Below are 27,243 nucleotides of genomic sequence, written 5' to 3' on the forward strand. Positions count from 1 at the left end.
ACAAGCCTTGTACCTTCTCAGCAGTAATGAAACAACAGAATAAATGCAGCAAATGATTTCTTCAGAACTAAGCTTTACAAAGAATTTCACAGGTGAGGAATGCGTTAGTTGTTTGCAGATTATCACTGTAGTGTTTCCCAGCAGTTCCCCTCAGATTTCTCCTGACCTTTTGTCCCCAGACCTGTCCTGAGTTGCCACTTCTTCTGCCCCCACATCCTCTAATGTCTTATTTCTTTTCCTTGTACACATCCATCTTGCTTTTCTCCTCCCAGACCCTTTCTGAACTCCCCAGCACTGTTCCAACTCCCTCTCAGTTCTGTGGTTACTCTTCCACGCTCTCTCTTAACAATTTTTTTCCACAACAAGAGTCACAATATATCGAGTTCAGCTGCTCACACATAATGCATTGGGGCCCAGCTCTTTTTGATCTGAACATGTTCAACAGGCTGCTCCTGCTCCACTTGGCTAAGAGAGGGGACAAGACTTTCTGCAATGTTCTGCTGTTCCTGGAGTGAGCCCTGCTCTCTGCTTTCCTCAACAGGGAAGGGATTGATGGACTGGGACCTGCAAAGCAAAAGATGGTCTTCTGGGTCCACAGGCATTGCATTGATTTGTTCATTTACAAGAGAGGGGTTGTCCCATGCACCCCCCGGAGCCCCGACTGACTGCTGGCAGTACCTGGGCAGCTGCTGTGTTGCCCACGGGCCAGCACATCCCAGCAGGGAGTGCCCACGGCCACGGTGCTGGGCCCCATTCTGATGTTTAACCTTTCAGCTGGCAATGGAGCTGTGCTGCAGAGAGTCTCTCTGGGGTAAGAATAGCAGCTGCTGCCTTGGGACACAGCACACGTGTCCAGCTCCTCCACGGCAGCACGTTGCACTGCGACATAGAAGGCAGCCTACCCGGCCAGGAATGTCTTCAGGCGCTATTAGTGGAAGCAAATCATGCCCACAAACAGGCACAACCCCGCACAGGAGTCTTGGGAGAGCGGGGCTATTCTGGGCTTTTGACATTGAGGATGAAAGGAGACACATGATGGGGCTGATCCATCCTCCTGCTAGGGGCCTCCTCCAAAGCTCCTTTCAGCTTTGTCCCCTCCTCCAGCAATGGCTCTTGTGAAGGCTGAGGGGCAGTTTGGTGTGGCCTTGGAGTGCAGGAGAGGGCAGAGGAAGCTGTGAGTTTTCTGGGGGGTAGGGCCAGTTCCCAGTGCCATCAGCAGTGCCCTGCTGTGCTCAGGGCAGGTCCTGCCTGAGGGTGTGCACCTGTGCCTGAGGTCAGGGCATGGGGCCACCTGCTTTATTCTCAACCACGACCATGAGAGTGAGAAAGATACCAGGGAGTATTGTAAGGCTCCAAACAACTTGCTGAAATCATGCATCGGAAACACAAATCCTTTGCATCCAGAAGGGTATTTACTTCTTTCTACTGAAACTCTATTTCTGAGTGGTTCTTCAGCACCAGGAATGTTTGAGAGGTTTGTTTTCTTCTTCCCAGACATCACAAATTCCCTCCCCAACTTATTCCCATCCTTTTGTCATCCTCTTTGTGGTGTGGATTTCTTTCATTCCACCTTCTTTTATGTCTCATTTATTTCTGTTTAATTTACCTTGCTTTGTAAAAGGTTGCAGATTAAACTGTCAGAGGAAAAATCACCACTTTCCCAGAAGAGTTTTCCGTCTGGATCAACCAGCCAAGCTGGTCTTCCCTGTGACTCCATATTCAGCTGGTCTGATGCACAGCAGCAGTGATAGCAGGCAGGAACTCAGTTCAGGGGATTGAGCATGTATTGGGTAGCTTATAAAGCACTGCCACTAAATGCAATCCCACACCCTTGGGGGTCAGTCTCATGCTAGCTCCTGGAAGAAGGCCACCTGGCATAGTCACAGCCTTTTAAGCCATTCCCATGCACATCCAGCACTGCTGCAGACAAAGACTCCATCAGCTCAGCCAGCAGACAAGAACCACAGCTCCTCATTCATGGTTATTTCTCCAGCAGCCTAATTAGTTACCCTCCTCAGTCTGGCTTTGCCAGCACCTCTGTGCTTGTTGGGCATCCCCTGTGTCTGTCAGAACACAGAGCAGTGGGTGTGGGCACAGTCCACCCTTGGCTGCTCACTTCAAGGTCAGCCTGGTGATAAAGTCAGTCTTTACCCCCCATTTGGTGCTGTATTTTGTGGTTCAGGTTCCTGTGGATCACCTGGCCTGGTGATGACTGAACCAGGGCCTCAGCACTGGAGGCTCCGTGCCTGGGATGTTGGACAGGGCTGTGTGCTTCTCTGGGGATCCCCAGCACTGCAGTGCTCACTCTCGTGCTGCCCTGGACCATCATGGCTCAGCACAGCCCAAATTTCTTTGCAGAAACTCCAGCTGTGAGGGTTTGTGCCCCATGGCCGTGTGTTTCAGTCTGTTTTGTTTCTCACTGGAGGCAATGGCAGCACAGGCTTTCCACAGTGCTCCATTGCTAATCCTGAGCCCAAACCTGCCCTCGTGCTCTCAGAATCCTCCCCTCCAAACCAGCCAGACCCACATGCATGGTGTGTTATGCCAACACAGGCACCATTGTCCTGGACAGAGTCAGCCTGGGGACTCCAGGTGCCAGGTGGCAAAAACCAGGCTCTGGGACCTGCCATTCAGCCAACCCTGTCATGAGTCAGAGCCAACACAAACCAAAAGTGAATTCCACTTTATGAAATGGGAAACAGCTGCACTGCCAGCAGAAAGGAGCTGATGCAGAGAAGGCAGGGATTATCCTGCTAAAGCCACATCCATGAAGAGCCTTGCAGGGGCTGCTGTGCTCTGCCCTCTGTGCTTTGGGTCTCAAAGAACCACGGACTGTGTAGCTGGGGCAAGAGCAAACAGCAGACTTTGGACCAAAAGCGGGCAAGAGGGCTGGGAGGATTACATGACAATGCCATGTTGACACCTGGATACTCTGGAATGAATAATGACAGGCTGGTAGGAGTTACTAGCCCTGCCTAGCAGTTAGTAATTTTCTGTTTCTTTTGCACAATTAGTCCTAAACAAGTTACAACTGTTTTTCTGCAGGTTCATGAAATAGAGTATTGCACTGAGTAACCAGTCATTTGACAAGGTGGGTAGGGTCAGGGACATGGCCTAGGAGCACAGCAGGACTTTGGATTGCATCCTGAAGCACAGCACCATGCCAGGAGCTGCTGAGAACAAGGTGCAGCTGGGAATCTCTCTCCTGAGAATGTGCTGCTTCCAGGCTACAGCAGCTGAAACAGAATTCGTCTCTTGGGAAAGCAAAAAGCCTGTCAAACCTCTAGGTTTTCCATTTAGGATAAAATTGGTCAAACTGGTCACAGAAGCAGTAAGACTCAAACCCTGAGCTTTGACTATACTTAGTAATAAAATGAAGCTCTCATTTAAACATTCACATTTGAAGCATCTGAAGTTGCAGGTATCTATTTTATTGACACTGGTACAGCAGCAGCAACAGAAAATGTTTGTATTCATAAACAAAGTTTTACTTTATTTTATTACTTTACTTTTGTGGAAAATTACTTCCACACCTGGAGAAATACTTTTTGGAAGTTATCCAAGAAGAAGATCATTTCTCAGTTCCTAACACCACCTAGAAAGGAGAGGCTTTGTTTAGTCTACACATGCCAAGATAAGTCTTTTGATCCCTAAAATCATCCATCTCAGGGTACCATCCAGCTAGGATGTACAAGTGGAGCCTGAGCCAAGGCAAGGATGTCTGGAACCCTTAAAACCACTGTGTGAGTTGAATATATGCAGGTAACACCAGGATGGCCACCATCCACAGCTGAAGAAAAGATTAATTCCATTATTTCCCTGGCAAAACAAGGACACAAGCACTGCTAAGCTTATTCCATCTTAAGAGAGGCAAAAAGCAGCAAGACCTAAGCCTTGCATTATGGGCCTAGAGCTGTCACCAGGCTGTGTTTTACAATCTCTGAACTTCTTATCTCGCTTCCCCCCTTACAAGGCCCCAGTCTTATGGGAAGAAAGCTTTCAAGTCTTTACCAACATTCTGTTACCTGCTTTCAGAAAATTCCATTTCTTCTTTAGCACACAGAAAACAACCCAAAGGAAACACATGATAAAAACACGGAAAAAAAATAAAAAAATCTGCAAAGCAGATACATGAATTCTCTCATACTGAGTATTTTCTAACATCTCCCAGGTGCAAGGGAGTATCAGGCACCTCAAAGCAGGTTCTAAACCTACAGGATATTGCAGAGAGTGGTACATAGTCAATCTGTTCAACCAGCCTTCACCTGGCATTATCCAATAGAGGATGCCTGAAATCTTGCCTCTGTCTGGGCTGCCAGTTCAATTAGAGATTGAGCATTCCCTCTGTAAGGTTATCTCATGTATAGAGAGGAAGGTTCCTTTGCTCAAGAACCTGGACTCAGCCATCCTAGTGCATCCCCTGGGGTGTGGGCAAGACAGCCTGGCAAGCACTGAGTCAAAGCCTTTTACTGGTGCACAGCTTTAGGTGAGGGTAGAAGGGACCTGGACAGGCTTGATTGATGTGCCATATCAAACAAGATGAGGTTCAACAAGACCAAGTGTCAGTGCTGGCCACAACAATCACCTGCAGGCTGGGGACAGAGTGGCTGGACAGCAGCCAGGCAGAAAGGGACCCACAGATGCTGCTTGACAGCTGACTGAACATGGGCCAGCAGTGGGCCCAAGTGGCCAAGAAGGCCAATGGCACCTGCCTGGCTCAGGAATGGTGTGGCAGGGCCAGGGAAGTGATTCCTGCCCTGTGCTGGGCACTGGTGAGGCCGCACCTCGAGTGCCGTGCCCAGCTCTGCTCCCCCAGTTCAGGAGGGGTTGGAGATGCTGCAGGGACAAGGCTGGGGAGGGGTCTGGAGCACAAGTCCTGCGAGGAGCGGCTGAGGGAGCTGGGGGTGTTTATCCTGGACAAGAGGAGGCTCAGGGGAGACCTCATCACTCTCTACAACTCCCTGGCAGGAGGGGACAGCCAGGGGGGTTCGGGCTCTTCTCCCAGGGAACAGGGACAGGACACAGCCTTAAACTGTGCCAGGGGAGATCAGGAATCTCTTCCCAGAAAGGCTGTTTGGGCACTGGAATGGGCTGCCCAGGGAGGCGGGGGAGTGACCATCCCTGGAGGTGTTTAAGGAAAGCCTGGATGTGGCACTGAGTGCTGGGTTTGGCTGATGAGGAGGTGTTGGGTCACAGGTCACGGTGATCTCAAAGGTCTTTTCCAGCTGGGTTAATTCTGGGACTCTGTGTGACTCTGTGACTCACTGAAAGCTGCAGACCAGCCTCTGGAAGAACCAACACTGCCTGTTGAGTCTCAGGCCAGAGCCTTTGGGAGAAAGCAAGTTCTCCATAGGGTCTCTTCTAGTGTGAAAATGCTTTATGAGAAAGGGGATGCTGCAGAAGACAGCCTGAGGCCAAAGTTCTCCATTTCCTGGATACATGGCCTACGCACTAGTTATTCTTCCAAAACATGGACTGAGAGAATTTTGTCTCCAGCCACAAACTAAGCTAGATTAGTGCAGCCAAAAGGTGTTACTCTGCTGAGATCATACTAGGAAAGGCAGCTCTAGATCTTGTACCACTCTTGGGCTGGAGATAGACAACTACCCAGGAAGTTCAGCTAAGGACACAGAGCTTCTGGTCTTTTCTCAATCATAATGCTAGTTCTGCCTGAGGCTCAGAGAAGGGCTGTTCTAGAAATGTTCAGTTAGATTGACTCTCATTACTTTCACTTTATGAGGCTTAAATATGAATCTAATATGATGAAACTGGCCAGAAGACACATGCTCAGCATCAGAGCATGAAATGCCAGTCACAGAATCACAGTTCACAGAATGGTGTGAGCTGGAAGGGACCTTCGAAGGCCATCTAGTCCAAAACCCCTGCCATGGGCAGGGACGTCTTTCACCAGACAAAGTTGCTTGGAGTCCCGTCCAACCAGAGCTTCAACATTTCCCATGATGGGGATCTACAGCTTCTCTGGACAACCTGTTCCATTGTCTCACCACTCTCATCATACATATTTCTTCCTTATGGTCAACATGAACTGAACTCTTTCAGTTTCAAACCATCACCCCTTGCCCTGTCACTAAAAGTCCTTGTAAGGAGTCTTTCACTGTCTTTCTTATAAGACCCCATTTAAGGGGGCCAGAATAAAGTCTGCTCAGAGGCTTCTCTTCCTCAGGTTGAACAACCACAACCCACTCAGCTTGTCTTGAAAAGCCCCTTCCTTCCAGAGCTGACGTTTCCAAATGATGCCTGTACCACTGGCAAGGCACAAATCTGCTGCTAGGCCCATTTGAGCAAACAGCACACCTGCAGTAAAGCCTTACCTTTGTAGCAGCGCCTTCTCGGGCCTTAGCTCTGAGTTTATTTCCTTGGCTCTCAGCAATATCTGCCCTTTCCAGGGCCTCACCTATCTTATGCAGTGCATTTCTCAGTTTGGAGAGATCAGCATTGGCTTGTTGATTCTGAAATTGCAAAACAAAAATTTAAAACCATCTGGCAATATGCTGGGGCACAGAGACAGCTTTTAAAGTGACAGTCCTATGAACTGGTAAATAAAGATTTGCTTCACTTAAGTGACTCACAGCTTCCTCAGCTTGTCTTTTGTAGGATTTGATTTTCATCTGCAGTTCATCTACCATATCTTGTAACTTAATCATGCTCTTCTTTTGTTCTTCACACTGTGGAAAGAGAACATGGAATTTATGTCCTTGGGAGACAAAACATCAGAATTGCTTTCTATTTTTACCCACCTGAAAAGTGAGCTCTTTGAAATGCCGTTCATATTTGCAGATGTTTTTCCTAACCTCTGAGGATTTTTTCTGTTCTTCTTCCAGTTCACCTTCTAATTCTTGGATCTGGTGAATTAATCAACAATTTGCTTAAGCCCTTGCACATTACTTGGAGAAGAAAGATGTTTCTGACACCTATATTTAGTGCTGGTACACACCCTGGCCTCCAGCTTCTGGATCTGCTTCTTCCCTCCCTTCAGTGCCAGCTGCTCAGCCTCATCCAGACGAAGCTGCAGGTCCTTCACTGTCTGGTCCAGGTTCTTCTTCATCCTCTCCAGGTGGGCACTGGTGTCCTGCTCCTTCTTCAGCTCTTCTGCCATCCTGGCTGCCTTGGAAGGGAGATGACACAAGAAACTGGAAGAATGTGAAAGAACAGCACATACTGTGCACCAGCGGAGGATTAACTCCTGTGTCCTGCTGACCATTCCTGCCGCCCCACTCCCTATTTTGTTTGGGTTTTTTCATGACATGATAATGGCAAAAACATGACAAAAATAGTAGGGAAAAGGATGGGAAAAGTCTGCCTTACTGCACACAGAGCTGGAGTGACAGAAGGGGTAAATTCTCTGTTCCACTGCACATCCCACTGTGACCTCACTGACAGCTGGGTGCCAGGGGGAAAACAGCTGGAGCAACAGCAGAGTCTGGGAACAGGACATGGCACAGCTGAAAGGCATCTGTGCTCAACACATCTGGGGTGTGCTTCAGTGCTTACCCTGCTACTGCCACAACCTCCTGGAGGGTAATGCCACAAAGGCACAAAATAGTTTAAAATAATCTGTGTTATTTTAGACAAACTAAGATTTATTTTGCTCTCAAATGTTGGATTCCTACACAATATAATTAATCACTTTGGTGAAATATTGAGTGATATTATAATTAATATTTTAGTTATATAATAATAATTAATGTAGAATTCAACAAATTGCTTTGGAAGCAAAATATCTGAAAAGGTCTAACTTGAAAAATGTGACCACTTGAAGTTTTATATAAATATATATGTGTGTATAATTCATTGTAATGTTTTCTTTCTCTTTTATTCAAATGGAATAGAAATCATTAAAACACAAGAATACCTCAACATGAGGAAGAGCTTCTTTCCATGGAGGGCGGCAGAGCATGGAACAGCTGCCCAGGGAGGGCATGGAATCTCCATCTGCAGACATTCCAAACCTGCCTGGACACGTTCCTGTGTCACCTGCTGCAGGTGACCCTTCCTGGACAGAGGGGTTGGAGTAGATGGTCTCCAGGGGTCCCTTCCAATCCTAATAATTCTGAGATTCTATTGATTTTCTTTTTCCTTTTAATGAGCAAGTTGAAAAGTTTTCTTTCTATTTTAATTCCACATAATGTTTCTAAGTGTTAAGATTTTGGTTTGATCCTCTGCATCAAAAATCATCAGCAGATTGAGTCCCATGACACACCAGTCCTATTTCCTGGCTGAGCTTCACAGGTCTTGCATGGGAGGGATTTAGCACCAATTTTGAATGGAAATTTACAATTCTCCTTTTAAAAGTTGTTAAATAGGATTTTGCAAAGATAACTATTCAGATGCCTTAGCCACTTTACTGGTTTCAATACTGCAGGATTTCTTTGTGGATTATGTTTTCATGCAGCACTGAAGAAAGATATTTTGTTTTCGACTGACTAAATGTAGGTTTAGTTCTTTATTATGGCAACAGCCCCATCTGTCAGCAGGACATGTTTCCTGTTGCTCTAATCCTCCTCTGACACAAAGCCTTTTCAACCAGGCCCACAGACTGGTTCCTTGTCCAACATCTGTGACAAGAGCATTTACATTAACTCCCAGCAGCAACGCCACTGGAAACTTTGAAAATTCAAAGTGAAAACCACAGTAACATCCTCACATCTGTCTTTGCCTTCTTAGCTCTTTCTTCAGCACTTTTTGCTTCATTAGTAACATCCTCTATCTCTGTTTGGAGTTCTGCCATATCACTTTGAAGCTTCTTCTTTGTATTTAAAAGGCTGGTGTTCTATGAAGGAGAGAGAGAGAGGCTTTGAGTTTCTGTCTTTGGTCTCTCACACATAGAGACCATCAATTATTATTCATTCTTCCACCATCAATCTCTGGGCCCCAAAATACCTCAGTCTTAGCAAAACTACCTGGGTGTGGAGGAGCTGGGCACGTTCAGTGGCATCCAGAAGCTCCTGCTCAGCCACTTTCCTCGACCTCTCCGTCTGCTCCAGGGCTGCCCGGAGCTCCTCAACTTCAGCCTGCAGCAGGTTTGCTCTGCGCTCCACCATGGCCACCTGCTCCTTCAGGTCATCCTGTGTCCTGAGAGCATCATCCAGGTGGATCTGGGTGTCCTGTATTTGAAGAGTCAGTTTTTGTCCTAATGAATTTCTTGAATACTGTGCTCAAAAAATAAATCAACAAGTAAGTAAAGCAAGACCTTGAGAGCTCCCTGGATGCTGTGCAGGTGTTTCTGTGCCTCTGCAGCCTGGCGGTTGGCATGGCTCAGCTGGATCTCTATTTCAGTCAGGTCTCCCTCCATCTTCTTCTTCAGCCTCAGGGCCTCATTCCTGCTCCTGATCTCAGCATCCAAAACACCCTGCATTGTCTCCACAATCCTTTCATGGTCCTTTTTTAGCTGGTTGATCTCCTCATCCTTGTCAGCAATCTTTCTGCTGATTTCTGACTTTAACCGAGTCAGTTCTTGGTTGACACCAAGGATTTTGACTTCTTCATGCTCAAGGGCTGCCTTTAAAAGAAAAAGGGGAAAAACAAAGATGAGTGGAACATTTCAGAGAACATGATTGTTGAGGTGGTACTCAGTGACTTCACAGAATGTCCTAAAATCTGTGGCAATCAACCTTGCACACAGCTACTGCCAGAAAAGGGAACAGAAAGCTGCTCAGCATGCTCTTTAATACTTACAGTAATATTTAAACTAACTCACCTCTGCCTCCTCCAGAGCTAATTGCAGACCATTTTTTTCTATTTCAGCTTGCTTTTTTGCTTTCTCAAGGTCTCTGATAATTTTGCCATTTGCAGTAATTTGCTCTGTGAGATCAGCTGCTTCCTCTGTGAGAGAAGAATGGCATCAACCAGAGAAGCTGAACTCTGTGCTTTGCTGCTGCATTCAGCACCCCTTTTGCCCACATAAATACATATACACAAATGTACATGTGTACACAATGGTACACAAATCTGTAAATATGTACAGATAAAACCTGACACAACAAACTCATGCAGGCCAAGTGGGGCAGAGGTGTGGTTTCAGAGCCTTCCTTACAGAGAGCTTGGAAGAGCCCTGCATGTGTTACATCCACAGATAGGCCATCAGAGTCTAAAACTACAGGTCCTGTCACTGTGTTCAGTGCATCTGTAAAAATCATTTTCACGAGCTGCTCAGTCTCCCATAGTCACTACCTTTGCCTGGGAATGGCACCTCAATATCTGCAGCAGATGAAGGCCAGGACATTTGCTTTATTGGCTTAGTCACTTTACAAACATGCTTGACAGCTCTTGGTAAGACACTGATATTCTGCAGTAGGGTGGGGAGCACAGGAAGGACAGAGTGCTTGGAGCACATGAGTGTGCTCGTGGAGCACCTTGTTGTGGTTGGTCTGTGAAAGATAATGGGAAACCAGAGCCAAACACCTACTCTGGAGAGTGGAGTTCTCCTGTTTGATTGTTTCAAGCTGATCTAAGGTTTCCTCATAGGCATTTTTCACTTTGAAAACCTCTGTGTTCAGGGAGCCTGTTTCTTTAGAGAGACCTTCCCGCTCCAGCTGGCTCTCCTCATACTTCCCCTTCCATTCTGCCAGGACCTGGAAGACATTGTGGAACCACAGAATGCTTTGGGTGGGAAGGGACATCAAAGACCACCTAGTTCCAAATCCTCTGCCATGGGCAGGGACACCTTTCACCATCCCAGGTTGCTCCAAGCCCTGTCCAACCTGGCCTTGGGACAGCTTCTCTGGGCACCCTGTGCCAGGGTCTCCCCACCCTCACTGGGAAGAATTTCATCCTAATATCCAATCTAAACCTACTCTCAGTCAGTATGAAGCCATTCCCCCTTGTCCTGTTACTGCAGGCCTTTGTAAACAGTTTCTCTTCATCTTTCTTCTACCTCTCTTCATGCATTGTAAGGCCACAATTAAATCACCTCAAATCTTCTCTTCTCTAGGGTGAAAAATCCCAATTCTCTCAACCTTTCCTCATATGAGAGTCAATTGTGTTTCGTTTCCTGCTGATACTGAAAATGTTATTTTATCTGTGACTACAGTTTGTACTAGATAAATACAGCAGTGTCTGACACCAGGACAAATTCCTACTGCCATGCCCTAGTGGCTCTAGTTAGATTCACCTTGACTTCAGCATTGACTGATGTACAGAGTGTTAGTTTGGTTTTCTGGAATGCTACATTTGAAAGATACCGTGCTCATTTACAACCTTATCAAAATTCCGCTGTTTTCTGTCAAGGGCAGCTGCAGATGAGTTTGCTCTCTCTATGTCCAGTGTCAGATCCTCCACTTCCCCCTGCAGCTTCAACTTCATTTTCTCCAAGGAGGCACACTTGGAATTCAGCGTGTCTGCCTGCTGCCCTGCCTCCTGGAGACGCTGAGAGAGCTTTTTCCTTAAGGCACATAAATAAAACAAGCATACAGTTAAAAAAATCATTGCATTATGTGTCTCATTTTAATTATGACTGTATGCAAACTCAAAAAAAATAATTTAGGTCAGGCTACTAAAAGTGGGTCTATGTTCTGCCCAGTATACATCTGGACAGCTCATCTCATCCCTCCACGTACTTGGCCTCCTCGAGCTCCTCCGTGCGCTGAATGGCGTCTGTCTCGTATTTGGTTCTCCACTGAGCCACCTCGCTGTTGGCCTTGGACATGGCTCTCTGCAGCTCCCCCTTGGCCTCCTGCTCCTCCTCATATTGTTCCCGGAGCAAGTCACAGTCGTGGCGAGCGGACTGCAGGGCGTGGGCCAGGGCGCTCTTGGCCTAAAAATTACCCACAATAGCACGTATTTGTGTTAGCTGTGACCAGCAGGAAACCTCATGATCTTGCACATCTGAAATATGATCACTGCAGCGTGGGCAGAAGACAAAGGGCTGGGGTTTTGTAAGTGTTCAGAAATCTGCCTTTACATGTCACCAACTCTACCACTAGAAAGGACCAAAAGTGATGCTTTCACCTTGGCATATGCTGTAACTTGTCTTCCCTGTGGCTACAGAAGCTAAAGAAATCACATAGACCATGGCTTTAAAATTTAAAAACATGAAAAAATTCACCAAGTTAAATCAACTTTCAGCATGCCAGAGTCATCCTTTGCAAAGAAATTACTGCACACAGTGCTTACTGTACACATCCTTCCCCAGACTAATTTTACTGTGTTAGACTATAGGCAATACTTACAACCTCCCAAAAGTGTATTACAAATTAACTGAGACCCTGATATATTTTGAAGCCTTATCAGGTGCTCAGGAGTTCACACTACCTTGATCTCTTCCTCCAGCTGTCTCTTGAGTTCTTCCATCTGCTGTGTAAGTGCCTGCTTGCCTCTGGACAGCTGCAACCTTACAGTTTCTTTCTCTTTGAGTTGATGGCTCAGTTCACCTATGACAAGAGAGGGCAAGTTCTCAGTACTGTCCAGATTAAGCATCCTGAAAACACTCATATCTACTATTATTATTATTATTATTATTGTTGTTGTTGTTGTTGTTGTTGTTGTTTTGTTGTTGTTTTGTTGTTATTTTAATGATTATATTGTTATAATATTAATATATATTATATTTATATTATCTATAAATATAATATTATACTAAGTAATAATATTATATTATAATATTATTAATAATATTAATGATGATGATGATGATGATGATGATAATAATATGTAAGTGGAATCACACAGCAATGTTTACCTTATCAGTTGCTCCCATTATGTACATACATACATTTATCATTGCACAATACATTTTAATCCTTCAAAATGCATTTGTTGTTGTTCTTTCTTTATCTAAATTCACCTGATTCCCTAATTCTAATTGTATCCCTTATTACAGTTCTGATCCACTAGATGCTATTTTTTTTCCTGAAGAAAAATGATTTTGAATATTTGCTTAATTGTTTTTGAAGCCAAATTTTCATTTTGAAGCAGTAGGCTTTTATGCTGTCACACTGGCTGAACTGATACAAAATGCTGTAGCAGTTTCCCATGATTGCCTTTTGATGCAAGAGATAAACCATAAAATTCCATTTCATAAGATTTACAGTAACTGGAAAACATTTATTCCATACCACCTTCTGTCCTGGGGGCTGAAGTACACCTATCCCCTTTCTTGGAGAGGTGCCTACAGCTTATGCCATCACCTCTAGAATTCTCAGTACTTCTTGTAGTCCTCCAATATTGTCTTTCTCAGATTTTTCCTGAGCCATTTTACATTTTTTCTCAAATTTTCAGTTTAGTTCTGTTTCCCCCATGAGCACTGTGCTCAATGACCTTACAAGAAACTGGTCAGAGAATGGTACACATGAGAGAATCTGTTTGCTACTGAAGGAAAAAATATCCTCTGAGCACATCTTTGTGCCTTCCTTACCAGACTCTATCTGGAGCTGGGCTTTTTGCATCACCATCTCATTCACAATCCTCTGGTGCTCCTCAAGTTTGGCTTTCGTCTCACTCATCTCATCTTCCAGGGTGCGGTACCTTTTTTCCAGAACAGCCTGAAAGAGAATAAGAGAGTGAAATCCGTGTAGGTGTGTTTGGAAAGTTCCCATCAGACAGAATAATTGGTAATTCAAGTATTTAAGTTATAAAGAAACACCTTGGACTTGATAATGATCTCTGTACGACCGGCCAAGTCATCAATCTCCATCTTCATCTCACTCTTCTCCTTCTCCAGCTTCTGCTTCACACGTTGCAGGTTGTCGATCTGCTCCCCCAGCTCAGCGGTGCTGTCCGCGTGCTTCTTGCGCAGGGCGGCAGCCGTGGCTTCGTGCTGCAGCGTGGCCTCTTCCAGGTCCCGCCGCATCTTCTGGAACTCTGCCTCACGCTTCTTGGTGAGCTCTGTTTGAGCAGTGCTGGCTCCTCCAGCCTCTTCAAGGCTCCCACGGATTTCCTCAAGCTCCCGAGCCAGCTCAGCACAACGCTTCTCTGCTTTTGCCCGCGTCGCTTTCTCACTCGCGGTCTCCTCCTCCAGCTCTGCAGCACGGGCCTGTATAACGAGGGAATAACACATCAGGAATTAAAGAGGGAACAAGTCATTCAGTGCATATTTGTCATAGTAGAACACCAAGAACCTTATTTGGGAGACTGCAAGCAAAACAAACTTCCTTTGAATTTCACTCTTTTGGCATTGTAGGTGAAGACTTAGGAAAGGACCTACGGATCAACTCATTCTAGCTTTAGATCACAGCTTTCTGTTGCTGTATTGGGTTTGCATGGCCAGGTTTGGGTAGTGGGGGGATACAGGGGTGGCTTCTGTGAGAAGCTCTGGAAGCTTCCATTGTGTCTGACAGAGGCAATGTCAAACTATGGACAAACATCATTCATGGTGTTACAGTTTAAAACAAGCAAACAGTAATGATGAAGTAGGTACATAAAGTCTCTTGCCTGCAAGTCTCTGATCTTCTTCTGTAAATGAGTCCCTGAATTTCGCTGTTCCGCAATTTTATTTTGCATCTGGTTAAAATCAAAGTCTTTCCTGTGAAGGAGATGTTCTTTTTATTAAAAGAAAATATGCCCAGGTAAAGCCAAATAATAATTTTTTTTCAATTTTTTTCCTCATACTTCCTTAATTTTTCATCTAAATGTTGTTTATCATTCTCCAGATCTACTATGGTTTCCTGTGCAAGTTTCAACTCTCCCTCAAGGTTTCTCTTTGCTCTTTGAAGGTCCATACACGCTTTTCTTTCGAGTTCCAAAGATCCTTCAACCTGCAACATAAACATATATAAACATGACTGATGGAACAGCTAAAGAACCTGCTCCTTCTCCTTGTGTTGAACATGCTCACGTGGTTCACTTGCTGCTCCAGCTTGATCCTAGCTTTGGTGAGGGTATTAACTTTGTCCTCCTCTACTTGCAGGTCATCCAGTGCCTGTTGCTGGGCTTCTTGCAGGGCCTTCTTCTCCTTGACTAACTTTGCAACAGTCTCATCCAAACCTGTCACTACTTCAGTCAGATTTTTGACCTATTGTAAGGCAAAATACTTAAAGGTCACTAATAACTTTGGCCCTCACATAGGCAATGAACACACACAATGAACTTGCTGTTAGACTCCCAAAGAAGCTTTGACTGTCTTATGGTCACACTCTACAATCTTTCTGTTTATATCAACCCTTCAGAAGTAACAAAGCAATGCTGAACTTTAATTTTAATGCATTTTTTGCATGCTTATGGGTTGGTTTTCCTGCACAACAGAGGTGCCCAGATTCAATGCCAGGCCCAGAGATCTTCTTACACAGTATGTAAGCATTCAAGTTTATTGAACCTATACATAGACAGAACAACTGTTATTAAATCTTGCAGAAATAAAAAGCACCTTGTTTTCAGTGGCATGCTTTTCCTTTTCTGCCTTGACCAATGTTAACTCAAGATCATCCATATCTTTCTTCAGCTCAGAACATTCATCCTCCAGTTTCCTCTTTCTGGCTGCCAGATCAGCATTCATCTCCTCATCATCTTCCAGCTTTTCCATTACCCCCTTTATTCTAGCTTCCAGCTGGAATTTTAGTTTGATCAGCTGGTCGCATCTTTCTTCAGCATCAGCCAAATTTTCGTTTTCCTTTTTTAAGGAGAACAGAAATGTGTTTCATTATCACACATTGGCACTGACATTTGCAGAAATCACCTGCTTATTAAGTGGCTGGTACATGAAATGACAGAATTTCCTTTCAGCCCTTTCCTGAACACTCAGATAAAACTGATGTAATCTGAAGAGCCAAAAATTATTTAAATTACATACAGTTTGTACTTGCAGCTGTAGGTCCTTTTTCTCTTGCACCAGAGCCACCATTTTTTCTTCCAGTTTGTTCCTCATGGCTTCTGATTTAGCCAGTTCTTCTTTTGTTCTCTCAAACTCTTCCTTCATCATGGCCAGTTCTTTCTCAGTTCCCACACTTTTTAACAGTGGTTTTAACTTGAAGTACAGCTTCATCCAGGGCCACTGCTTGACTTTCATGAATGCACGGATGTTGTACTGGATGCAGAGGATGGACTCCCTGGAACCCAAGTGATCCATCAGTACTGTGGATAAAGCCCATCCTTGAGCAACCAGACCTGGCAGAGGACACACACCTGTGGTCGAACATTCTTTTCAACTCAAGCCTCCGAAGGTATCCCCTGCACAAAGCCTGGGTCCGTGTGATCAGCTGTCCTAAACAGTCATCTCGCATCTCTTCCAGGACACCCAGCAAACCTGCCTTGAAGAACACCTGCAGCCAAAGAACAGACATCACTCCTTGCTGGGTTTACATTTCAATGCAGTCAATGTTTTCTTATTGTATGGCAAAATTAAACATTTACCTTAGTGTGTCCAAATTTGTACTGAGTATGATCTATCTCAATGGAAGACAGCAACTTTTCACACGCCTTCCTGCTATCAATAAACTTTCCTTCTGGAATGACACTGGCATTCAGAAGGTGGTATCTGATAAAATAAAGGAAAAAGCTTACCCATCAGTACCATTTTAGTGCACAGGATGCCATAAGAACAGCTGTCAGTTTGAAGATACAGAGGAAGTCTGAGTCTGACTCACACCTCCAGCCTCAAATAGCAAAGCAGTAAGAAAAGCAGCAAATAGCAGCAGGTCAGTTCAGTAGGTTCCAAGGATGTGTTACAGCCCTCACTGAGACTGAAGGCATGGACAGGCTGTTCTCTGGACCTGAGAGACTCTCCTTGTCTGTGTCACAGTCATTATCACTACTCTAGGGATCCAGCCCCTTGGCTTAGCTGGAAATTCAAAAAATGGATGGATTTTAAAAGTAGGGGAACTGCTTTTCTGAACCATATCCAGTTTCTCACATTCCTCCTGAACCATGTAACCCAGAATTAGACTTTGTATCCAACAATGGACTTCCTAATCCTACACTGAGAGATTATTCCATACCTATTTTCAGCATTGATACACAAATCTGCCCTCCCACGTCAATGGCTGGGCCAATGCCTTCAGTCAGTGCCCAGAACACCATTGCAGCCCTTTTCAGTGACCTGCTCTGCAGCACAACCTGCAGAGTTGTAAGGGGGGAGTTATTACTTTGTTCTTAGATATCTGACCCTACATTTGCCTTTGTTCTAACACAATGAGCAGATGACCCCAGCTGGGTTGCCCTGAATTTAGCAACCCTTTATAAATGTCATATTTGCAGTAGTTCCCATGATGAGATTTTTTTGGTTGTGGGGTTTAATCTATGAATTAATCTGCTAACGCTGTAGAAATGTTAGCCTGTAAAAACATTAACCCACTACAAAATGAGAGGGCCATGTGGAACTAACTTGGATTTCCAGTTGAAGTCCCCTTTGTTACTGCAGCTCTATTTGCCAGTCAAACATAGCATTTCATCAAGAAGTAGTATTGAACACAATTTCCTCTTTGTAAAACCATGCTAGTTAGAATTATTTAAACCACTCTCTTCAAACCTCTACTAGATAGCAGTTAAATACAGGATGTGCATAGACCACCCTCTGTATTTTTGCTGAAACCTGCTTTTGCCCAGTTTGAGAATTAAAGCCAAAAATATCCAAACATTCAGATTAACAGGAATTAATTAAAAATAGGGTTTGGCACACAGTATTGAGGAAGGCATCTGGGTGAGCACTGCCCACACAGACCATGCTATTAGTTATGCCTTTTGCTTTCCATACGTGTTAAATATTAAAATAGTCTTTTCCTAACAATTATATCATGGATTGGTCTAGCAAGACTCTTCTTTCAAATGAATTGGGCCCAGTGCAAACATGAGAATGTTATTACTGACCTTTGTTTGAAATCCCCATATGGTATCTTGTTAGGAAATCCTTTCCTGCAGATCCGAATGCCTTCCAGAACACCATTACATCGCAGCTGGTGCAGAACAAGCCTGTGGTCCATCAGACCTGTGACAGAGCAGCATGGGAACATACTGATTGCTCCAGCATTGCTCATTCTGCCTCTTTCTATTCTATGTTCTATTCTATTCTTTCTATTCTATGTTTTACAAATTACCTGGGGTTTTTGTTTCATTAGGAATGATGCAACGCACAAAGTGAGGATGAGTTGTTCGTAAGTTAGACATCAATTTATTTAGATTTTCCTGTAAAACAGAGATAATTTCTAATCTCTATATTATCTCAGTTCTCAAAGTGATTTGATTCTATGGAAAAGCAAAAATTCAGAACTTTCTTTTCTAGTGAATCCTCTGCAATCCTCTGTAGGTATCAGCAAAGTAAACGGCTACTACTGAAGAACTTCCCTCCTGTCTTAAAATGAAAATGTGGCTGTGGAGCCAGGTGTGAGAGTCTGCCAGAGAACACACTTACCCGGAAGAGTACAGAGACAGTTTGGAAGGAAGAGCCCTTCTTCTTGGTTCCTTTTGTCTTTCCACCACCTTCAGCTGGAAAATGAGATGACAGACCAGATGAGGGACTGCTGCAGATCCCTTTGGCAGTGTTATAATTGTGCATCTAACTCACAGCACACAAGCACTGACTCAACACTGATCCATGTCAGGTGAGTAGGGATCCCAAACAGGAAACATACTCCTCCGAGCTTACCTTCATCTATGGAAGCAAAACTGGCATAAAGATGGCATAAAATTTTCATAGATGACTTGTGGTACAGCCCAATGACAGTTTCATTCAGAGGGTCCTTGTTCTTCTCCAGCCAGCCAGTGATGTTGTAGTCCACTGTGCCAGCATAGTGCACCAGGGAGAAGTGGGCTTCAGCCTTGCCTTTGCCAGGCTTGGGCTTCTGGAAGCTGCTGGACTTGCCCAGGTGCTGGTCATAGAGCTTGTTCTTGAAAGAGGTGTCAGTTGCCTTGGGGAACATGCACTCCTCTTCCAGGATGGAGAAGATGCCCATGGGCTGAATAGAAAAATGGTGTTTTCAAATAAGATGAATTCAAGCTATAATAATACATAGTGAAAGACATGCTAAAATGGAAGTATTATATATAAGTATTATATATATATATATATATATATATATATATAAGAATACTGGAGGTATTTTCTAGAGAATTAGCCTGAGAGGAGCAGGTAGGCAAGATTTTTTGCGAACAGCTGGCAAGATACCTAAAAGAACTCATAAGATTTTAATATACAGTTTTGAACTACCCAGACACACGTGAAAAACAGAAGACGTCTGGTAAAAACTATGCAGTAACTTCTTAGAATACAGTAGTGACTTCTTACTAAGAAAGAACAAAAAGCAGCCAGACATTAGACTTTCTGGGATTTTAATTGAACTGAGAGAAAAGAGGAGAGGAGGAAGAGGAGGAGAGGAGGAGGAGAGGATAAAATCAGTGTCCTTTTAGAAGACAGGATACGTTCCCAGACAGTGAATAATGAATTAATCACAAGGGTAATATTTAAAGAATCAAAGGAGAAGAGATGTGAATTGTATTGGAGGCACTCAGCACAAACGCTCTCAAGAACCCTTTACAGATCCCATTTCTGTGATTGCACAAAATGCTTAAGAAACTCACCTTTTCTATGAGCTCAATGCAGGCAGCCAGGTCCATGCCAAAGTCAATGAACTCCCATTCAATCCCCTCCTTCTTGTACTCCTCCTGCTCCAGCACGAACATGTGGTGGTTGAAGAACTGTTGCAGTTTCTCATTGGTGAAGTTGATGCACAGCTGCTCAAAGCTGTTAAACTAATATTTGAGTAAGTGTTAATAGTGTTAAACTGCCTCTGATCCATTTTTTTTTCACAGAGATGACACGGCAAGGTCATCCAGACTGTCCCAAAAGGGTTTTGATAATGAACACACCATGGGTGTCCAGGCTTACAGAAAAGTTGTGCAGTGCAGCATATGGTTGCTGCAGCCTGCATTGGCCAAGGTTTGGGTGGCCCTAATGTCCCTAAATACAGATTCTGTGGGGAGAGAGACAGCAGCTTCATGGCCATGCTTCTGCCATGTCTCTTCTCTTACAAAGTGAGTGATGCATCTATAAAGGCAGAAGCAGCTTCAGACAGATTTGCCCTGTTCTTGAGGGCTGCACTGGGGTGAGGAGAAGGAAAGGTCAGAGAAGACAAACAAAATTTAAAAAAGCATTTAGAGACAGGCAGAAGTCTGAGAGTACTGCAAACCTCAAAAATCTCGAAGCCAGCAATGTCTAAGACCCCAATAAAGTGCTGTCTTGGCAGCTTCGTGTCCAGCTGTTGGTTGATGCGAACGACCATCCACAGGAAGAGTTTCTCATAGACAGACTTGGCAATGGCATTCACTGCCTGCTGCACCTGCAGGGAGATGTTTACACACCTGGGTCAGTGCATCCCCAGAACAAACTCCCCCTCACCATGCCCACAAACAGTGCCTTAATGGCCCCCACCACTCTCAGCTGTGACCCATTCCTTTTCCTTAGGGAGAGGATGGTCCTTGACACTCACCTGATCCACAGTTTGGCCCTTCATGACATATTCATTTCCCACTTTCACCCGGGGGTAGCACAAAGCCTTCAGCAAATCTGCTGAGTTCAGGCCCATCAGATATGCTGCTTTATCAGCCTCTGGAAAATAAAATAGGAACTTGAAATACTTTCTTCTTAGCTTGGACACACACAGAGCATTGGAACCAGCCAGAGCTCACTCTGAAACTTGCAACTTGATTGGCCTTATCCCATCCACAAATCTTGACTAACATTCTCATTTACTTTTCTGAGAAGCCTTGTAGGATTGGTCCTCATGACAGAGTGGCTACAGCAGCCCCAACAGATGTGGTGAAACCCATGAATGTACTGTTGATGGGACAATACAGAGTTTTTCCCATCAGGCCACTTCTCCACAGAGTCTACCCAGGCAGAACAAGTGTGTGTGTGTAACCAGAAACTGGAGAACACTACAGCAATGTGCCCCAGGCACAAGGTCCTACAGCAGAGTCATCAGCAGGAAACTGGATGCAGAAAGTGCCTCTTCTTGAGGTGGTAAGTTGAAAATCAAAACTCCTTTTTATGTTTATCAAGGAACAACTGCATCTCTCCTGGAAGACTCCCTCCTAGTGAAAAATGACATGGAAACAGTTGGAAATAGTTCTCTCCCAGCCAGGAAGGTATTACCTTCTGTGCCATCAGGCTCTGCCTGCTCCTCACGTGGTTTCTGCTTGAACTTCATGTTCCCACTGTGCAGGATCGCTCCCATCAACTTGTAAATCCCCATTCTCTCATCTGGGCTGAAGCCCAAAGTGTCAATGGCCACCTGCACAGCAGACAGATCAGGTGCTTTTAACAGCTGTGAGAGTAAAAGTGACATTGTCTCTCCTTGCCAACTGTACTCACATCTGTGGCAACAAGCTCCTCCTGGTCATCGATGCTGGCCACAGAGATCTGCCCTTGGCTGATGAAGGGATAGTCATAGGGGTTGGCTGTGACCAGGAGCATCTCTGAAAGGCAAACACAGGAGTGAGAGCCAGAGCCTGGCAGGGAAGATGGAACAATGGCTCAGTAAGGTTTCATGATCTCTCCTTCCTTTTGCACCCCAAACTCTTGGTTTTCTACCAAGAGGCCAGAAAGAGTGAAACCTTTCATCTTCCTTCCCCTGGCTGAGCAGTCCTTCCAGTTCAACATGCTGTGAACTGAGCTGAGCACTCAGCACCGGCAGACACAGAACACAGGCCATCCACAGAAACATCTTTTAAGAAAGAGGCTTTTAGATAAGGCTCATCTTCTCATACATGACACACACAGAGTGGGAGGATGGGAGCAGGAGCTCCACCTTGGGAAATGTTCTGTGGATAGTTGGGAAGGATGGGCAGAGTGGACCAAGAATGAGTGGAGTGGCTGGGTGTGTGGCAAAAGAGACAGATGTGGGGCATGAGTAGGGAGTGCCATGGCAGTGGGAAGGGGGAAAAGGTCAGAGGGGGTGCACTGGAAACAGGAAATAACCTTTTCCCATGTGATGAAAAGCTCATATAAATGGTTTGTGGATCAAGGTACCTTCCCATCCTGCACCCAGAATTGCTTACCCTTCCACTGAAGATTATTCACAGGATCTGGCCCATCTAAGTTGGAATTACCACACCGCAGAGAACAGCAAGGTGCAAGGCAGAGTACACTGGTCACCCCAGCACCTCACCTGCACACAGTTTGTGTCAGAACTTGCCCAGGGAGGATAAGTGGAGATGGAGTAAAGCCCTAGTGTGACCTGTTCTGCAGAGACACAAGTACAGCTTGGGGAACCCGGGCAGGGCCGAGGCTGCAGTGCTGAGGACATAAATCAGCACATGATCCCTGCTCTGCACAGACTGAGACGCTGCCAAAGGGGCACCTGGGGGCGTGTGGCACACGGCATTGTGCCCTGGGACCACTGGACCCTCTGTCCCTGAGCTGGCACACAGAGGGAGATGTTTCCCATCCTGACTTTACTCAGTGTCACCAGGTGGTGGCTGTCCTTACCAAGCAGTTCAGGCTTCTTATTGGAGAGGATCTGGTAGAAGATATGGTAGCTTCTCTCAGCTTTCAGCTGGAAAGTGACTCTTGACTTTTCCAGCAAGTCTGTAAGATGTATGCACATTTTAGACATTTTTCATGTTCTTTACGTTCTAGCGAGGCTGTCGGCCCCCCTCAGTTACTCACAGGTCTCAATGTCACCAGAGGCCAGTTTTCCTGAGGTTCCAAAATGGATACGAATGAATTTGCCCTAGCAAGCAGACAAAAGGTGGTGGTCAGTGCAGCAATCTCAAGAGTGTTTTTTTAATCTCTTCAGTCTTAGTGACATCATCACCAAATCAGTCTGATTAGCTTTGATATATCAAGGTAGATAAAGGGGAACACTTTGCTGCAGCAATGTGAGCATGAAACAGCTCCTAACACATCAGAATTTCATAACAAACCAAGAAATTGGTCAGCAAGAACATTTTTCCCAGCCAAGGGGCTCACAGTCACAGCTAACAAGAAGGCAAAGAGCATTAAAAACACAGGAGGGCAGAGGGACAGACACAGGATGACTCACAAAGCGCGAGGAGTTGTCATTTCTCACAGTCTTGGCATTCCCAAAGGCCTCCAGCAGTGGGTTGGCACTGAGGATTTGATCCTTGAGCATACCCTGCAGGAATAATTGAAATAATTATTGAAAAACACCATGAGCTATGTGGAAGGAAGAAGTGAATCTATGGCACGATTACATGTGCAGCCATGTGCACTTCAGCTCTACAGCAGCACCTCCTCAACTCCAGTACCAAGAACCAGTGCTGGGGGTAAAAACCAAATAACTCATTTTTCTCTTATTCAGAATTTCTCCCACAGTCAGAGCTCTCAGGTCTCAGCCACAGGGACAGATTGATGCATGTTAAGAAACTGGAGCTTCTGATTCTTCCTGGGCACCAATTCTGCAGATCTTCAGGTTAAGCTACACCTTGGCAGTGTCAGTGTCAGCTCTGGTGGTTTGTATTTGCTGAGGTGCTGACTGCACATCGGCCCCTGCTCCTGCTGCCTTTCAAAGCAGCTGAAGCTAATAAAAGGCATTTTGAGGTAAGAGTGTGTCACGAGTGCTGTCCACAGCCACAAGGGGATAACATCCTGAACTGCCCTTCCCCAAGCCCTTCCTCCTCACACCTTCACCCGGGACTCCTTCGTGGTGGCCGGCTCCCCGCTGGCGGCGATTGTCGCGTAGTACTGGATGACGCGCTTGGTGTTCACCGTCTTCCCAGCACCGGATTCTCCACTGGCAAAAGAAGGCTCAGAGTGAAGAATAATCTGCCCACATGTTGTTGGAGACAAAGTCCAAAGTGGCAGACGCACTTACGTGATCAGGATAGACTGGTTTTCACGATCTGTCAAAGGGAAAATACCTGCAGTCAGAGAAGCTGCAGGGAAAGCGCCGCTTCTCAGGTCCCTGTGACCTGCTGCCCATCAGGGGGAATGAAGCAAAATCTCTGCAGACAAAACTGAGAAGGTGCATGGTCTACTCTCCACCTCTCTTTCCCTCACTATACTCCACTTTTTGTCTTCTCTCCTCCTCCTTTGCTCATCCTGTGCTTGTTTTTGCTTCTGTCTTTTCCATTCTTTACCTTTAATACTATTAAATATGGGACAAGACTTTATTCAAATTAAAACCACGTGTTTTGGTGACAGCATTTCTACCAGCTCTGTTCTGGATCCACCTGCTGTTCCTTGAAGCCACATGCAGGTGTGCTGCCCAGGGACTTCCCAGACAGTGTGTCCTGTCCAAGTGCAGCTGCCCTTTGCAGAGGTCCCTGTTAGGCTGCTAAGTTTGGTACTTAGACCAGAAATACAGATCGTGTGCAGCACAACAGCTCAGTGCTTGTAAAATAAAGAAAATATTTCAGAAGATGGGGAAAACTGTCTGGAGCTGGCTTTGCATCAGATAGGTTTGATAATAAAAACCAGATAATCTGCAGATAAAGTACGTAATCTTCAATATTACACAGACCAAGCACTCTGCAAGAGATGGTAAAGGTGACTGAGCCATAGCAGTATGGAATGGTGTGGTGGTTTTAAGCTTTAAGCCTGTTTTGCCCTTCTCCTAATCCATATCTCACAGCAAAAATGAGTAAGTGCACTGGTGATTTTAGCCAGCACTAAAGCCCACCACAAATGGCACTTGGCAGAAGCAGCAGTTCTGACACACTTTTTTACTCCAAGTCTGGTCAAAATAGAAAAGCTCACCAGTCAGCATGGACTGATAGGCGTTGTCAGAGATGGAGAAGATGTGTGGAGGGGCCTCCTGGCGCTTCTTGCCTCGGTAGGCCAACACCACCTCGGGGTTGTACACCGGCAGCCACTTGTAGGGGTTGACAGTGACGCAGAAGAGACCCGAGTAGGTCTGCAGGAAAAAAACAGAGGTGTCACTGAAGTCCAGCCCCTGCAGCTGTATTTTCTCCTTTGCCAGAAGAAGGAACTTACATAGATCATCCAGGAGCTGTAGCGGTCCTTGAGGTTGTAGAGGACAGCAGGTTCATGCAGGTGGGTCAGCATGGCCACATCCTCAACTCTGTCAAACTTAGGTGGGTTCATGGCATACACATCATCAGGTTTGACAACAACTGTCTATAGTTCAGGAAGAAAGAGCAAACCCTGGTTCAGCAACTCTTGACAGTCCTTCCACAACCACAGAGAAGTAATAACATCTCTAAGGCTGCTCTAATTAATATTTTCCTTTCTGTTTAACCGTGCTGAGCAAGATATGGCTATTTCAGGGCAAACACTTCAGCCAGCCAGGAACTCTACAACACTGGTACTGACAGGATGTAAATTTACTGGAATTCCTATGACCACACGGACATGATTTGTGCTGCACCAGATCTGTCAATACATCACTGCTTATGAACTTTAGGTCTCTGCTGCTCATGGCTGTAAGAGCCTGGGGCACATCTGCTGGCCAGCCAACCTCCCAGCCTCCAGGTTTTCCATGGCAGTGCGAGAGCCGGGACACAAACTGCGCAAGACTCATCAACAGCAGATCCACCCTTGGGACAGACTTGTTCCACTCCTGCCTGTGGCCATTCCCAATTAAAGAAAGGCTCTGTCTTTACCAAACAGCGCTGTTTTCTGGGCTTACACGGTGAGGGACCATCCTGTCACACAGCCAGAGCCTGTGGATATGTTGTGGGGGCAGCAGATGTTCACAGCTGGCAGCAGCTTAACTGAGCCACCACTTTCTAAAAGCCTTGTAGCACCTACTGCCAAGATGTTGGTTGTTCATGGTTGTTCTTTCAACTCCTGCAGTTATTCTTACAAAAGGTATCAGGACACAAGCTGCTAAGACATTTCAGCGTTTTGGAAGATTAACACCTTGGATGCTCCTCTGGGAAACTGCAGCCAGTGACACTGACAATTTCACATGCAAAGGTGACTGGCAAAGTATCTGTCTGCTCAGCTACCAGTAAAGGAAGGAATTTATGAGTGGATATAACAGTGTTAGCTGAGAAAATGTGAAAAACTAAGACTGGCAAGGCTATGATCCAACCTGGTTTAGAGCATTGCCTGATTTTTAGAGCCCAAACCAAGAATAATTCCACAATGAATACTTTTGTCCCACCATCCAGAGCTAAACTTTCCTGTGGAGGCTGTGCTGGTCCCAGTCAGAGGCCAGGGGAGGGCAGGGCAGATATCTTGCCTGAGCTAGCCTGGTGCTTTCTCAGTTCATCCCCAGCGGATGCCCTGGGTCCCTAAGCAGGGCTGGGAGAAGGGCCAGAAGGAATGTACTTACTCTGCCATCCTCTGTCTCAACAGTTATCTTCCCATCCTGTGCAGCCTTAATCCTCCCCCTGGTGTACTCCACCTCAGGATCAGCCACAAAGCAGTGGGTCTTGGCATCAAATGGCTGATTCTGGGCTTCTATTCTCTCCTTCTCAGATTTGCGTAGGTACGGTGCTGCCTCACCAAAAATCTCCATGCCAGCGTCTCTGCTCATGGCTCTGAAAGACAGACCCAGCTGGGCTGGTCCCGTGTGGTGCTTAGGGCAGAGTGGAGCTGAACAATTCACCCCCAGCTGGCTGCTCCAAGCTCACCCCTCCCAGCTCTCAGGTGTGTGTGGTGAGATCTTAGAGCTGTTTGCATTTCCAAGCTGGAAGATGCAAAGCCAGTGAAGAAGAGCTTCCACCCTTCACGGCCCTAAGGCAAGGAGATCCATGTCCAAAGGAGGAGGAGGAGGGCTCCCCAGGAAAGTGGTCAGATCTGAAGGATTCATGTAGTGCTTGGAAAAGGGAAACCCTGAAGATTATTTTTCTTCTGGTTTTTAATTTATGACTTCCCCCACTCTCTATTAACATGGAACCTGTCCTATTCCTTTGGTGAGCAGCCACAGTGGGCAGGAATGGACATGTGCTGGGGAAAAACAGGCACCTGCCTACAGTGAGCACAGGAGAAAAGCCAGCTCATGCCAGCCTGGGCAAGGTGTTAGTTTTCATGCCTCAAATCCTCACCTCAGTCAACAGACAGCAGGAAGGAACCGGCTGACATCTCGAATCTCTGAAAGAGAAAGAGTCAAAGGTCAGACTTCAGCTAAGCTGCAGCCTCCAAAGGCCCAACACCTCTCATTGCAAGTAACTGTGCCTTTTGAGGGCCAGCGAAGTTCACCAGAGACCACTCTTTCCTTGCCCAAGGAATGGCCCAGCAGGGAATCTACAGCAGAATTCCCACCACAGTGCTACAGCCTTGTGAGGCTCCAAGCATGGAGAACAGGACCTGTGGCAGGAGCCCTCTGTCCCTCTGCAGGTCAGTCACAGCATGGCCATGAGCATGGACAGGACATCAGGAGCCACCAACAAGGGCTTTCTCCCTGACAGCTTTTATAGGCTCAGCTTAGT

At 45.7% G+C, this 27,243-nt stretch overlaps 1 protein-coding gene across 1 annotated transcript; it reads right to left on the bottom strand.

Moving 5' to 3' along the window:
• Window positions 1-3,536: 3,536 nt before the first annotated feature.
• LOC102101856 (myosin-3) lies at window positions 3,537-27,192 on the bottom strand. The gene is made up of 41 exons (XM_088065592.1): window positions 27,122-27,192; window positions 26,860-26,905; window positions 26,145-26,352; window positions 24,839-24,982; window positions 24,602-24,758; window positions 23,718-23,745; window positions 23,528-23,636; window positions 22,926-23,018; window positions 22,550-22,613; window positions 22,370-22,468; window positions 21,254-21,357; window positions 21,035-21,173; window positions 20,370-20,488; window positions 20,070-20,219; window positions 19,462-19,632; window positions 18,530-18,839; window positions 18,296-18,369; window positions 17,982-18,069; window positions 17,755-17,872; window positions 16,303-16,426; window positions 16,075-16,211; window positions 15,743-15,998; window positions 15,320-15,562; window positions 14,792-14,968; window positions 14,566-14,711; window positions 14,389-14,479; window positions 13,601-13,990; window positions 13,373-13,499; window positions 12,271-12,389; window positions 11,577-11,773; window positions 11,218-11,401; window positions 10,427-10,592; window positions 9,719-9,843; window positions 9,212-9,520; window positions 8,922-9,125; window positions 8,666-8,791; window positions 6,956-7,126; window positions 6,759-6,863; window positions 6,591-6,686; window positions 6,333-6,470; window positions 3,537-3,595 (listed from the first exon to the last, which is right to left on the bottom strand). The coding sequence occupies exons 3-41, from the start codon at window positions 26,346-26,348 to the stop codon at window positions 3,572-3,574; spliced, it is 5,826 nt and encodes a 1,941-aa protein (XP_087921718.1). The 5' UTR covers window positions 26,349-26,352; window positions 26,860-26,905; window positions 27,122-27,192; the 3' UTR covers window positions 3,537-3,571.
• Between the last annotated feature and the right edge of the window lie 51 nt (window positions 27,193-27,243).

This window comes from Pseudopodoces humilis, chromosome 21 (genome assembly GCF_049639895.1).
Source record: "Pseudopodoces humilis isolate 2021_Gansu_Grassland_sample_001 chromosome 21, ASM4963989v1, whole genome shotgun sequence".
Taxonomy (NCBI): domain Eukaryota; kingdom Metazoa; phylum Chordata; class Aves; order Passeriformes; family Paridae; genus Pseudopodoces; species Pseudopodoces humilis.

Bases quoted from the DNA above. Each gene is read 5' to 3' on its own strand.
- LOC102101856 (XM_088065592.1), bottom strand. From the start codon at position 26,348: ATGAGCAGAGACGCTGGCATGGAGATTTTTGGTGAGGCAGCACCGTAC. The intron at 16,212-16,302 runs GTAAATGTTTAA...CTTTGGCTGCAG, and splicing joins ACAAATTTGGACACACTAAG to GTGTTCTTCAAGGCAGGTTT. The intron at 9,844-10,426 runs GTAGGTGTTTGG...CTTCTCTCACAG, and splicing joins GGAGAACTCCACTCTCCAGA to AGGAAGCAGCTGATCTCACA.